The 14,154-nt window shown below is 39.6% G+C and overlaps 1 protein-coding gene across 1 annotated transcript in view; it reads left to right on the top strand.

Moving 5' to 3' along the window:
- ELL2 (elongation factor for RNA polymerase II 2) overlaps nt 1-9,262 on the top strand; it is a 70,100-nt gene extending 60,838 nt beyond the window's left edge. The window contains exons 9-12 of the mRNA XM_043913678.1: nt 1,836-1,902; nt 6,195-6,366; nt 8,490-8,534; nt 8,626-9,262. Of these exons, the coding sequence (XP_043769613.1) occupies nt 1,836-1,902; nt 6,195-6,366; nt 8,490-8,534; nt 8,626-8,742 (401 nt within the window). The 3' untranslated portion in view covers nt 8,743-9,262. The remainder of the gene's footprint in view (nt 1-1,835; nt 1,903-6,194; nt 6,367-8,489; nt 8,535-8,625) is intronic.
- The last annotated feature ends 4,892 nt before the right edge of the window (nt 9,263-14,154 follow it).

Below are 14,154 nucleotides of genomic sequence, written 5' to 3'. Positions count from 1 at the left end.
AGAGACCAAAGAAGCCTAATGCTTTATTTCTGAAGAACAGCTAGTCGGTAGAAAGACTGCTTATCTAAGGTGTAGCGATCTTTAAAACCTAACGACACAATTAGATTTCTCTTACTCCGTATATTTAAAATGTAATGTCTCACATACCAGCATAGAAAAGATCCATGCTTATCATTTAGGACTACTACTAGTTTTAAACCCAGCATAACTAAGGTAAAATTCCCCAGAAAATTACAACGTTAGAAAATGTCCTTCAGTGATTAGACTTTAAGGAATTTTATCTTTATGTGATTCATCCATAATACTGAAAGCATATGGTACTTAGATTTAACTGACAGTTTTAACAATAGGAGAAAAGCTTTGATTATGGGGATAGTATGATTCAGTGCCTTTACTGACGTGGGTTGAGTATATTGCTCATCAAAGCATAGCTGTTGAAATATTTAGATCAGCATGGTAGTATATAGCAGCCCAAGAGTCAGCTGTAAGCTTTTTCCCTCAAACACTATCATACTTGAATTTGCTGGATCAAGAAAAGAGAGAATAGTGAAACTTTGTGCTCAGTCAGCCAGATTCCTGGGTATGCTCCACTCCATACTTCCACCATCAGAAGGTAATCCTGAGTCAGAGGCGTCTGCTGGGAGGACTGGATCCCAGAACATTGAGTCCTACAGCAGGGTTTGACTATTTTCCCACTTGGAAGCCAAGAGCAGCAGACCTGGTCTCTAAATCCTTCACTGAGGATGGCCTAGCCAGTCGAGATTATCATAAACTGAGGACCGATTCAGACCCACATGTTCTGCACCCATTGGAATTTATCTGGTGTCTGTGGCAAAGGAGAAGCCAGGTGGCAAGCACTCAATGCCTTTTCCTTTAAGACTCGGGCTGTTGTAAAAACAAGCTTTTACCTAAGCCTGAATCAGATACGCACACACAGTAAGTCCACAAAGTCTGCATAATTTGTTTAGTGTGCTTTGTCCTTTAAAATATTAAACCAAGAAATTATTAAATACTCACTCTTGTTTAATATTGAACATGTATGTTTTGCCAGCAGGCAGGCCTTGGGTTTGAGTTACTAGTTTAATTCTACTTTGAATGATAAAAAAATTACCTAATAAAAAGTCTAAACATACCCTCTGGAAGTGGTACATTCAAACAAATGGAATACTGAGGGATTCACAGCATAGTTCTGAGTGACTGGCACTTTATTTATCTATCTATTTTGGCCTTTTAAGAAAAAAGCAATGTATGACTATGAGGGTTAGAGATTAGAGGAGTGTAAATTGTTCACTAATAACATTTTAAATTACTTAAAACTGATGGGGAGACTTCCTGCCCAATTGTGCTGTCTGCATACAAAAAGAATAGCAGCAAAAATACAGTGATTGAAGCAGTCTGCTACCTGACTTCATTATCTCATCTGCCTTGTTTGAATCCTACGAAAAATAGATGTTGATATAAAGTTTGTATCTCCCATTGTCTCGCTGCATCTGCCACCACAGTCTTTGAATTGCTGGGCAGATGCCACAACTGTTGTTGAAAGCATAGAAGATTGACCTTGGGTTAAGATGGAATTCCTCTATTGTGCAGACACTGCAGTAGCCAGGGTGCTTTCAATGCCTGGCGTCGGTTCTGCTGGCGCTGGTCACAGGGCCTCTACTGTTCGTGCTCAATTGTATTCCTTGCTCGCTGTTGCTTATTGAGATGGAAGAATAGAATTTGAGGAAAAGTGTTCCAGATGTTTCTGATCTATTTTAGAATTATAGGCATTTTGTAACCATACTGTTTGGTGAACGCTTGAAAAAATATATATATATTTTTTTTTTTCTTTGCAGGAGTTAAAGAGGATTGTACTGCCTCCACGGAGCCTTCTTCAACAATTGAACTCCCAGATTATTTGATGTAAGTTCAGATGTCTGCCGATGGGGGAGAACTGTTTAATTTTAGAAAGTATGCAAATTCTTTTCCCATAATTTGCAAATCAGAAAAGTAAGCCGTTCCAGAAATAGAGTCCTGGAGCCACCCCTGCAATTGAAAGGCTGCCAATAAGCCTGCTTGTCCCCAGTCCACTCCTGTCAGCTTCAACAGGTTGTGCCTGCCCCTACCCTGAGCTCTGCTCGGTGGCCTTTAAGTATAGAGAAGCCTGTCCTTTGTTCTGAGGCCAGGCCAAGCATTTGATTATGGAAGATTTCAGGGATCTCACTCTTCAAAGCTGACAGTCTGTCAGTACACAGTCATTCATTTGGGACCCCCGCCCAAAGGGACAGTTTATTACTGATAAAGTGCTTAAGCCTCTGCAGTTAATACAAAGTAGAGATAGATGGCTTTTGATTTAAATAAAGCTATGCCATCAAATTAAGAGGAGAGAGCAGTAAAATTTTTCTTGTTGTGACAACAAGTTGCTAAATGCTAAGCTGGTGACTTTCTTACAACTGGTCATCACAGAAATTATAACTTGGACACATAATTCTAGCTTTTTTTTTTTTACAGACTCAAAGGCTTTTGTAAGAAGAAAATAATTAAGTTGCAAGAGCCTAGAAAAATGGAGAGTGAAAGGACACACAGATTTACCCACCAGTAGCTTAGAAAATTAACAGATAGCTTACATGTAGACTGGAAAATGGAACCTGGGCTGTACGAACATTTTTTCTTTATCAGTAGCATCTCATGGTGTAACAAAGTTAAACTATGCGGTTTAGTGCTCCGTGTCCCATGAAATGTTCATTTCCAGAGTAGAAAACATTTTACACTAAAAATGTGTTACTTTGCTTAACAGTAGTGGTGAAAGCTATACTTATTTGGGAATGATACAGCATGGAATGATAATGCCGGTTATCATCTCTTAACTAAAAGGAATCCAAGAAACCATGCTGAGTACTCTCTCATCTTAAAAGTCTGTGTTGGACATGAAAAGATGCTCAACATCACTCATTATTAGAGAAATGCAAATCAAAACCACAATGAGGTACCATTACACGCCAGTCAGGATGGCTGCTATCCAAAAGTCTACAAGCAATAAATGCTGGAGAGGGTGTGGAGAAAAGGGAACCCTCTTACACTGTTGGTGGCAATGCAAGCTAGTACAGCCGCTATGGAAAACAGTGTGGAGATTTCTTAAAAAACTGGAAATAGAACTGCCATATGACCCAGCAATCCCACTTCTGGGCATACACACTGAGGAAACCAGATCTGAAAGAGACACATGCACCCCAATGTTCATTGCAGCACTGTTTATAATAGCCAGGACATGGAAGCAACCTAGATGCCCATCAGCAGACGAATGGATAAGGAAGTTGTGGTACATATACACCATGGAATATTACTCAGCCGTTAAAAAGAATTCATTTGAACCAGTCCTAATGAGATGGATGAAACTGGAGCCCCTTATACAGAGTGAAGTAAGCCAGAAAGATAAAGAACATTACAGCATACTAACGCATATATATGGAATTTAGAAAGATGGTAACGATAACCCTATATGCAAAACAGAAAAAGAGACACAGAAATACAGAACAGACTATTGAACTCTGTGGGAGAAGGTGAGGGTGGGATATTTCAAAAGAACAGCATGTATACTATCTATGGTGAAACAGATCCCCAGCCCAGGTGGGATGCATAAGACAAGTGCTCGGGCCTGGTGCACTGGGAAGACCCAGAGGAATCGGGTGGAGAGGGAGGTGGGAGGGGGGATCGGGATGGGGAATACGTGTAAATCTATGGCTGATTTCATATCAATGTATGACAAAACCCACTGAAATGTTGTGAAGTAATTAGCCTCCAACTAATAAAAAATTTAAAATAAATAAATAAATAAATAAAAATTAAAATGGGCCATAAACTTTAAAAAAAAAAAAAAAAAAGTCTGTGTTGGCAAGAGCTGGTGGTGGTGGTGGCTGGAAAAGCTGCTGCCGCTGTTAGCCAGGTCAGGGATGGATGGGGGACAGTGCCTGGTTCCACTGATGTGGGTCACCTCTCCAAAAGGTGGCCCCCTCAAATAACACCTGCAGTCCTGTGCTCTCATTCTCTTTCCATGGATTTTGAATTCCTCTTATATAATAGTAATACTGCCGTATATTTGTTACATAGGACAAAATCATGCGGAGAGACTCAAAAGTAATTCTCACCTTTCCCTCATGTATTCAGAGTGTTGCTATGTTTTGTCAACTTAACAATTAATTCTGTACTTAATAACTTGTTTTTAATTTACTGATCTACAGATGGTTGCTGCATCTGCCTCAATGCATTTCTGTATGTTTGTCATTTTCTAGCTCTTAAAAATCATGAAAATACATAACCTCCATGACTGCTTAATTTACTTAAGCAAAAGCAGTTTATTTTAACAAAAGCTATCTTATATAAATATTGCAGATTTTCTTAAAATAGTGATAAAGCATGAAATATCAGAAAAATCACTAAAAATATAGAACTTAAACCTGTTTCTTAAGAAAACCAAAAGGACATCCTATAAAACCTGTAATGACCAGCCTCTGAATAATTCATACTGAACCACAACAGTCCTAATTTTTTAATAATATGAACACTTCTTAATAAGATTGTGGTTGTGACTTATCCAAAGTATTTAACATTTTATTCCATCACTACATTAAGAACCAACTGCAGAATCATAACAGTATTTATTAAAAATATCAAAATACTTTTCATTAAAATGTCAGTATAACCAAATAATCTTCTATAATAGCAACACAACTGTTGGCCACTTTGGTACTCTCTTCCCTGAGGGAGTAATTAAATTAAATAAGGAGGGTGTGGCCTCAGGTGTGATTTTGAAGAAAGTGGGATAAATGTTTTATATAACAAATGGAACCTGAGATTCAGCTAAGCCGTTTTGCTTGTGAATGCTTATCCCCAGGAACCTTTCTAGAGAGGACAGCTTCCCTGCTTGGCTGGTGAGGTTCCTTTTATAGCAAGTACACTAGCAGGGCTAGCTTTAAATCAGCGTACTACCACTGTCTCAATTACACTTAGAAAATTAAACCTCCACACGGTCTAACTCAGCATAAATAAAAATATTAATGAGGACATTAAGGTTGCTCACTGCATCACTTTTCTCATGTTTGCAAATAGACATCTGTGCTATTTTGCATTTTCAACAAAACTGGTAAGATTGTGTAAAACCATTCTGGAGAGGACTGAACTCCCAAAATCTTCTTCAATAAAGAATAGATGTGTACCCCCAGGGCACCCTGAAGCTCCTGCCTGAAACTGCTTCAAAATCTCAGTTTTTATCTCAAAAAATCAAGGGAATTTTGCATCCCATGACAGGAGCACAGATTGCAAAGACCCAGATCCACAAATGATATTAACTTTAATATTAAAATTCTGTTGGATTTACTTACCACCACTGACAGACTGACACTGGGAAGATGACCTTCACTGTCTAGGTCCCTAGAGATACTCACACCCTGAGGTAAAACATTTGTAGCCTTTCTATTAAGAAAATAAACTAACAGTATAAAACTGGCTTTCTGTTACAGTAATGTTTGTTATGTTACAGTATGACAGTAAATGTTTGAAAAGAGCTAGAGAATTATTCCTTTTTTCCCCCTTTTTATCTTTCCTAGTCTCTCATTTTTTTTAATGGTAAAACAATCCCCCTTTTGTATTTTATGTTTGCCTTGTCAGAAATGGGAGGAGAGGCAGGGGAACAGCCTGAGGCACCTTGCTGGCAGCAGGTGTGAGAGGCCGAAAGACAGAGACTCCCTCTCGTAAAGCAGCAGGTCTAGAGAGAGCTCTGCCTTCAGCCCTTGGTGACTGTGTGACATTCTCCTGGTCTCACAGTGCCCCACCAGCCCTCCTGTCTCCGCGTGACTCTTAACAGACGGGCTGGCCCCTGCCGCTAATGTGGCAGTCAGTTATTTCAGGTACAGAAAGGTGGGGAATCTACCTCTGTGTAAGTGCTGACTTCTAGTTGCACTTTCATTCCATTGCCACCATGGTTTTCCTCTTCCCCCCCCCCCCCCCCACATTTATTCTCCTTCACCGAGGTTTTAAAACTCTGCTGTGGGATAATTTCACCTGGAAGGTCTTTGAAGGAATGGCAGGCCGCAAGCAGTGGTAGAGTGGGACTCAACCTAGGGAAACAACGCACAGATGTGGTTTCCAAATATTTGGCTTAAATATTGTGCATCGTATTTGTTCTACAGCTCCTCTCCATTTACCTTTTGTCTTATTAGAAAATATATTGCCATCGTCTCCTACGAGCAACGCCAGAATTACAAGGATGACTTCAACGCTGAGTATGATGAATATAGGGCCTTGCATGCCAGGATGGAGACTGTGGCTAGAAGATTTATCAAACTGGATGCACAGCGAAAGCGCCTTTCTCCAGGCTCAAAAGAGTATCAGGTAAACACATGTGCTCCTAGATGGACTGACTTTCATATTTTACCTTCTTCCTCTCTACCCTGCCCATCCCCAGACATCCTACTAGCCTTTAGAACAGGTCCTTTCACAGACCAACCTCTCTGCAGCTTTTGGCCTTGACTTAGAATTAGCTAAGAAAATAAATATTTGAAATAGTTCTTAAAAATAAGTAACATGATGAGCCTCTATTTCCGCCAATGTAAAAAAAAAAAAAATCACTATTTTTACATAATATGTATAAAATGTGTAATATATACTTATATACTTCCTGTGACATAACATGTAGTGTACTAAGAAAAATACAGATGACTAAATAGGAAAAAACGAAAGGCTGGATTTGGGATTCATCAAAATATTTGACTGCGTTACCTACTCAACTCAGACTATAGTTCTTATCTGATGCTATTTCCCAAAATTACTATTTTGAGTAAATTTATTTATTTTAAACCTCAGCCTGGCATAGAATATTAAAGGGAGCCTAAGACCACTCTGGTTTGGGGTTTAAGTGAAGAAAAGCGTGGTGCTCCCAGCTACTGCAGCTACTGACGTCTGTTAGCAGGTGTTAATCCGCTCTCACGCGTCTGCCTTAAGTGGTATGTTACTACAGCTGACACACAGCAGGAGAAGCCTGACCTGTCTCCACAGTGTTCTTAGAGCTCTCAGCCAAAGCACTGGTATAAATGGGAGTTCCCCTCCTTGTATAGGATAGATAACTTTGTCACATTTCACGGCCACAAATGGTGTCTCCATCGTAGTCCACTGTTGTTCCGGCAGGAACCTACATGAGAAAAAGCATCTATGCCCTGAAAGCGAAAGTCACTCAGTTGTGTCCAACTCTTTGCAACCCCGTGGACTCTATAGTCTATGGAATTCTCCAGGCCAGAATACTGGAGTGGGTATCCTTTCCCTTCTTCAGGGGATCTTTCCAACCCAGGGATCGAACCCAGGTCTCCCGCAGGCAGATTCTTTACCAGCTGAGCCACCAAGGAAGCCCTAGAGATTCACTGTGTCTTCTATTAGTGGGCCTTCATCTTTTAAACAAGCTGCCTAAAGTTATGGAAGACTTTGCCAGAGGAGTAGGTGGTTGGGAGTGCAAGAAGTTAGTGATATAGTGGTTAGGAGGAGTTTTTTTTTTTTCCTCTATAGTTATTTACTAGGGTACCACAATTATATTTAAAGTAAAATGTAATTCTAAGAATTGCTTAGTGGTTAGGAGCAAGCTCCAGAGCCAGGCGGCTTGCATTTGGTTCCTACCTCTACTCTATTTGTGTGACCTTGGGAAGGTTACTTACTTGCCTGAAAATACTCAAAATCCCATCCATAGAGTGAGATGATTAGAGCTGTGCAGAACAAACGTAAGCATTTGGAAACTGGTCAGATCCATAGTATATCAGGTCATATGGTACAGAAGGGTTAGCTCTTCCCTTGCAACTCGGTTCTCCTCCCTGGGGGAAATCAGTGTTACCAGTTCCCAGTGTATTCTTTGAGAAGGCTGTGTGATTGTAAGATATACACAAGTAAGTTCACAAATATACCATGTTTAATTGAACCTAAGATGTCATCATCCATAAGATGCACCATTGTCTTATGTTCCAGTAAGTTGAGGTATTTTATTACATTATCTGATTTCATTAAAAATTCTCAGAATATAATATTATGTTTCTCCGTTATAAACAATTGATACCAAACTACATAAAACTGTTCGTCCTTTGCTCTTTTCACTAAACAACATATATCTTAGAGAATTTTTTTATGTAAGCGCATACAGCACTTACCTCATTTTTAATGGCCTCTTAGTATTCCTTTGTTTGGACTAGTGGATGTTTAGACTGTGTTTGCTTTCTTCTGCTTTACAAACAGCACTGCAGCAAGTAGCACTGAACATGTGTCATTTCATTCAGGTACAAGTAATCTCAAAGAAGTATAAGTACTGAGTCAGCTTTGCATTTGCAATCTTAATGGCAATTGCTAAACTGCCTTCCTTTAAGACTGTACCAAATTACCTTCCATCATTAATATTTCCCACACCCTTGCCAACTGTGAGTTATCTGTTTATACCACAAATAAAAAAGTTCTCTTCTGATTTCTAATTGTTAATTTTCTAGAATGTTCATGAAGAAGTCTTACAAGAATATCAGAAGATAAAGCAGGTAGGTATCATCACTTAGTTTTCTGACCTCATTGAGAAAGTGTTATGAATTCCATAGTCTTATTCCTGTGTTGTTTTTTTTCCATCCACAGTCTAGTCCCAATTACCACGAAGAAAAATACAGATGCGAGTATCTTCATAACAAGCTAGCTCACATCAAGAGACTAATAGGTGAATTTGACCAACAGCAAGCAGAGTCATGGCACTAGAGCTCTGCTTGGACCAGAAGATGTGAATAAACTTAAGCTTATTTATTTAAAATTCCAAATGAGTTGCTCTCAAAATTCTAAAAAATGAAACTTTGCCTGTTGAAAGTTTCAGTATTAGTAAACTTGAGTTATCTTTTTTTTTTTTTTTTTCTTGTTTTCCCATTTACTTTGCTTCCTTGCATTTTTGAAGCTGCTTTTTCTGGTCCTTTCTTCCCCTTTAAGACTTGTGTTTGTCAATAGAAATAATTTTTTTTAGATATTGGGGATCCAGTGTCTGTACTTCAAATCAAACTTTTTTCCTTAAAAACTGTGTTTGTCATTAGAAATGATTTTTTTTTTAATTTAAGATATTGGGGATCCAGTGTCCACACTTCAAAGTTACGTATGTTTAAAAAAAAAAAAAAAAGCAGTAACATGCAAGGTGAAATGCTTTTGGATAAACATAAGCCTATTTTCTGACCTTTCTTAATGCGAACTCTTTGCCTTAAATGGTAGAACATTTAGAAATTTGCACAAAATACAAAAAAAAAAGTTAAAACATTGTTTTGGAGGGTTAAGAAATAGAAAGGTGTGTGAGTACGTGTATAGATCTATACACACACTTGTAATACAGGCTGACTTGATCTAGAGCAGTAAATTCGCCCTGCAAGTTAACCCCCCATTGCAATGGTTGCCTTAAGGTGTTTGCTAGTTGTGTATCTAGTGTGGTTACTCATCAGCTACACTGCCTCCCATCTGATTAGAGCAGTGGGAAGCACACTGTGGCCTACCAGCGTCTGAACGCGTGTGCTCGACCTGTGTGCGTGCAGAGGTGGTGTGGATGTGAGCGTGCGTGGAGGAAAAAGCTGCTACCCTCAGTAGGCCAAACGCTCAGGTGAAACAACTGACGAGTGTTACTGTAGGTTTTTTTTTCTCTGTCAAATCGCTACTTCTATCATGGAAGACAAAAAGCATTTCCATTTCAACAGTTTGTCAGCTTTATTAATGTTGGGCAAAATTGATGTTATGAAAATGAAACAGATCTATAGTTTTGGGGCAAAATTATAACATGAAACGTGTAGGTAACCTATTTATATACTGCTATAAAGTATTTTTTGAAGAGAGATATGCAAAGAAGCTATTACCTACATGAAATGTATATTTAAAGATTTTTTTTTTTTCATCCTGGATGCCAGGAATATAAAACAGAGCAGATATATTTAACCATAACATACTGTGATTCATCAAACAGCACAAACTTTCATTTCATGGAGTTTATCTGTTGACGTTGATTTAAACTATCATTTGTTTTATCATGTGGGAACATAAGTTATGTGGTCAAAAATATAAGGATTTTGAACTAATGTTGATACAAGTTGTGTTGTCTTATCGTATTGTTTTTCAAAGTGCTGCCAGTTTAAAAGGGAAGCATTATGTTTACAAATATGTTTTGAAATGTTTGCCAAAATATTGGTGGTATCTTTAATAAAGATGTTTGTCTCCAGCATCCAAAAAAATAAATATATAACTTCGTTGTGTATCGTTGTAAACCAGAAAATGCTGGTATCCAAAAAAACCTGAGAGAGCATGTAGATGGAATTTTGTCTTCGGAGTTCCAAAACATTAACAGGAAAGAGTAAATAATACGGTAAAAGTACACTATACAAAGACTGAAACAAGGCCCTGTGCACTATAACTCTAATACATTACCACAGAAATTTGATTTCTACATAGCATGGACCTCCTAGGGAATTTGATTTTTTTTTTTTTTTTTTAAAAGCATTGAGATCCCTGGTGCTCTTCCTTTTACCTCAGAATTGGTACAATCATTGTGTTCATTGATATCAAACTTTCAGTTGGAAAAAAAAAATAGGAAAAGAAACTTAACTGGGGATAAACTTGGTTCTCACATCATTGTGGTGGAGTCTCCTGAGGGATTCTTCCATAGGTAATGACCTCATAGGAGTCATTTCTTAGACACCGTGGCCTTTTAATCAAAGACCATGTGCTGCTACTTGCTATGAGTGGTGTTTCTCAAAAGCAAGGTGCTCGGGCCACTTGCATCCCCCAAATTAGAATCTCCAAAGATGGGGAGATAGCCACATTTTCATAAGTATCCTCCAAGTGACTTCTGCAAGCCCAAGTGTGAGAACCTTTGGCTTGGAAGCGACTCTAAACATTTAGGTCTCTAAATCTCAAGATCTTGAACTGAAATTCAACTGTTTGTTTGTTTTTTAAGCCCATCTCTCAGCAGGTGCAAATCATTTTTCCTCTCAACATCATTTGAGGCACCCTCAATTGTTTCACTGCCAGCTCTTACTTTAGAACTTGTTTACAAATAAGGCAAACCTTCCGGTTGGCTAATTGTTGGCCCTTGGAGCTCCTACCCACCTCCATCAGCACGTCTTCTGGTTTACAAATTGGGTAACAATGGAAGCTGGAGATGCTTTCTGAAAATCCAGGATTGCACGCCCACAGACTTGACCACCTACCTATAAAAGCCTTAATTTAGATGTTTGTTGTGTACATTGGGCAGATCCTTGCAAAATGTGTATCTGTCTGTCTGTTGCAAATTTGAGAGTTGTAAATCTCTGAATCTGCTGTTACCTGAGACTGCATCTCTTTTAAAGATAGGCATGGGCCTATTAAAATATTTATATTTATAATCATCCTTCATCTCCTACTGCAAGATTTTTAGATTCTCTCAAATAATTGCTGCAGGAATGGGTGGCCACGTAGTTACTCTGGTAGAATTTATTTAGGTTTAGTTTTGGTTCAATTTTGTTTTGTTTTTAGAGAAATAGTTAAGTGTAAAATAGCATTGTCAAGATGAGACAATGAGTTATTATTTGTTCATCACATTTCACCTAAAATAATTTGAAGCACTCTTGCAGATTTTTACCAACACCCAGAAATTAACTCCAGAATGAATGAGCAGCTGATTTAATACAAACCAAAAATAGCATCAACTAGATGTGGTTTTTTTGTTTTATGTGAGGATTTCACTTCCTGCCTTGTTGGTTATTTATTTCCCGTGGAATACTTGAGGGGTTAACTTTCAACTCTCAGTAGAGATGAATGTTCAGAACTTGCTCTCACAGAAGTAATTGGTGTCGTCAGTTGATATCATTGCTGCGTGCATTGATTATAAAAATCCAGTATTAACCTTCCTTCGTCTCTGACTGATCTTTTAACCTTTATAGGAGTTTTCTTTTCCCTTAAAATATTTCACCTTACTCTGTCAAACAAGTGCATATTTTCATGTTTGAAACAAGGTGTTGAAATGAGGTTTAGACACAAACGGTCCATCAGTTCCCACCCTCTGCTTGGTTGCCTTGCCCCTCCCACTAGCGCGTTCTTTGCTTCTGGAACTTGACTGAAACTCTCCAGCCAGTTTCCTGGTCTTGCTGGCCCCGTGAGTGTGAGTCACGTATGTGTGGTTTTTGCCTTTACTACTTTTAAGGCTCTTAGAGTGTATCCCTTGCCTAAGTGTTACTAAATCCTTCTCTTGTGGACCTGATGGGGAAAAAATCAACAGCCAGCTTTGAGACGAACCTCTTGGGAAAAGATATTAACTGACACAACTAAGTGAAGGCAATAGAAGATGTTATCCGTGTCCTCTGTAACCTGAAAACTGAACAAGGCTATGAGGCTCATTTCAATATGTTGAAGTGTTAAAAAATATATACATATATATCTACGCTGTTTTCGGTTGTTCCACCCAAACCGTTTTAGGAAGGTAAGATGTCACAGGGACTCTTCCGTTGTTCTGAGCTCAGCAGCTGTGGTGGCCCCTGTTGTTCTACACCAATTTCAGTTCAATAAAAATGTCAACTTTGCAATTCTGGTGCTCGTTTTCCCTTTGTCTCATTTCAAAGCTCTTAATTCTGTCTTTAAAAAAATAAAAAAGAAAAGGTAATTGATCTTCCTGGGACAAAGGCATTACTTGTTGGTGACTCTAGGGAGTGGGAACACAGGGTATTTGGTTCAGGAGCCCCTGCCGCCTGTTTTACAAGTGGAGGACATGCCCTCCAAAGGCAGCATCTACTAGGGGGGCAATATTAACAGTTACCTTTTATGGAGGATCTTCCGTTGCTTATTCACTTTGTATGTATTGTCCCAGTTCTCCTCCCCACAACCCTGCTATCCCTATTTTACAGGCAAGGAAACCGAGGCTTTGGGTTTCCCAGGTGGCTCAGTGGTAAAGAATCCGCCTGCAATGCAGGAGACAGCGGGCTTCCATCCCTGGGTCAGGAAGATCCCCTGGAGGAGGACAGGGCAATCCACTCCAGTATTCTTGCCTGGAGAGTCCCATGGACAGAGGAGCCTGGCGGGCTACAGTCCATGGGGTCGCAAAAGAGTCAGACAGGACTTAGCAACTAAGCAGCAAGAACAAACCGAGGCTTAAAGAGAAGTTAAGACACTTGCCTGTAAGCGTCTTGAGAGACACAGCTAGTAAACCACGGTGCCTGACTCCAGAATCTGTGTTCTTACCCATGTTTCCATACTGGCCCCGTATGTCAATACCTAGTTAGGGTAGGGTCACTGTCAGAAAGTGACAATTCCAGCAACACCTCCAGGCTAGACTCTTAACTCAAAGGAGACTAGAATGTGCATGTTGGATTGATACCTAATGGGTGATTCTCAAGGAGTTAATTCTGTCAGAAATGATAAATTTGAAAGAAGGCCAAATACTTTTTGAGGAAACGTGTTTTCTTTATTTTCGGATGTGAACCATCTTCACAGTGGGCTCTCGGAAAGAGACTGGGGGCAGTGCAGGCAGAAGGAACAAACAGGGCTACCATCTTAGAATCACATCATTTTCTCTTCGTATTAAAAGGCTCTCTCAGAGACATAACAGGCTCCAGCTCCAAGGGGAATCCAGGGTGAATCAGACATAAGAACCTTCTAGTTGTAGCCTTAACGTGCAGTTTCTACAGGTTTTCTGAAGGAGATGGAGGAGGAAGGCAAGCAAGCGTCCACTGAGCACTAATGTTAAACACCCAGAATGGTCCCTGCCAGCCATGATTCTGGTTGGTTTACGAGGAGCCTCAGGGAGGAATGAGGTTCCCATTGTTATAATTACTTCAACAGCCCTGCCTCCCCACTGGACATTGGACATTGTACTTGTCTTGGAGTTCAACTTCTTTCCTCAGCTATAGAGTGAAAATATGCCTTCTTACCAGGGTATGGAAGAGGCTCAGTTATCGTTTGCAAAGCACTTGGGAGTTCTGAAAACCAGCAGTCTGCCGAATGCAACAGGGGAGAGTTTAAGTATTATTTTTCTAGACTAGGTGAGTCTGTTCTGATTGCAAAGGGGACAAAGGTTGAGAGACGCTTAAGGTTTCAAGGTGGAGCGTTTGAGGTTTTAGTAAATGACGACCTCCATGGACCTGTCCCACTGGTTTTACCTTCCTGAGACTGGGGCGGGAG

Source organism: Cervus elaphus, chromosome 9 (genome assembly GCF_910594005.1).
Source record: "Cervus elaphus chromosome 9, mCerEla1.1, whole genome shotgun sequence".
NCBI lineage: Eukaryota > Metazoa > Chordata > Mammalia > Artiodactyla > Cervidae > Cervus > Cervus elaphus.
This window is presented reverse-complemented; position numbering and strand designations above follow the sequence as displayed.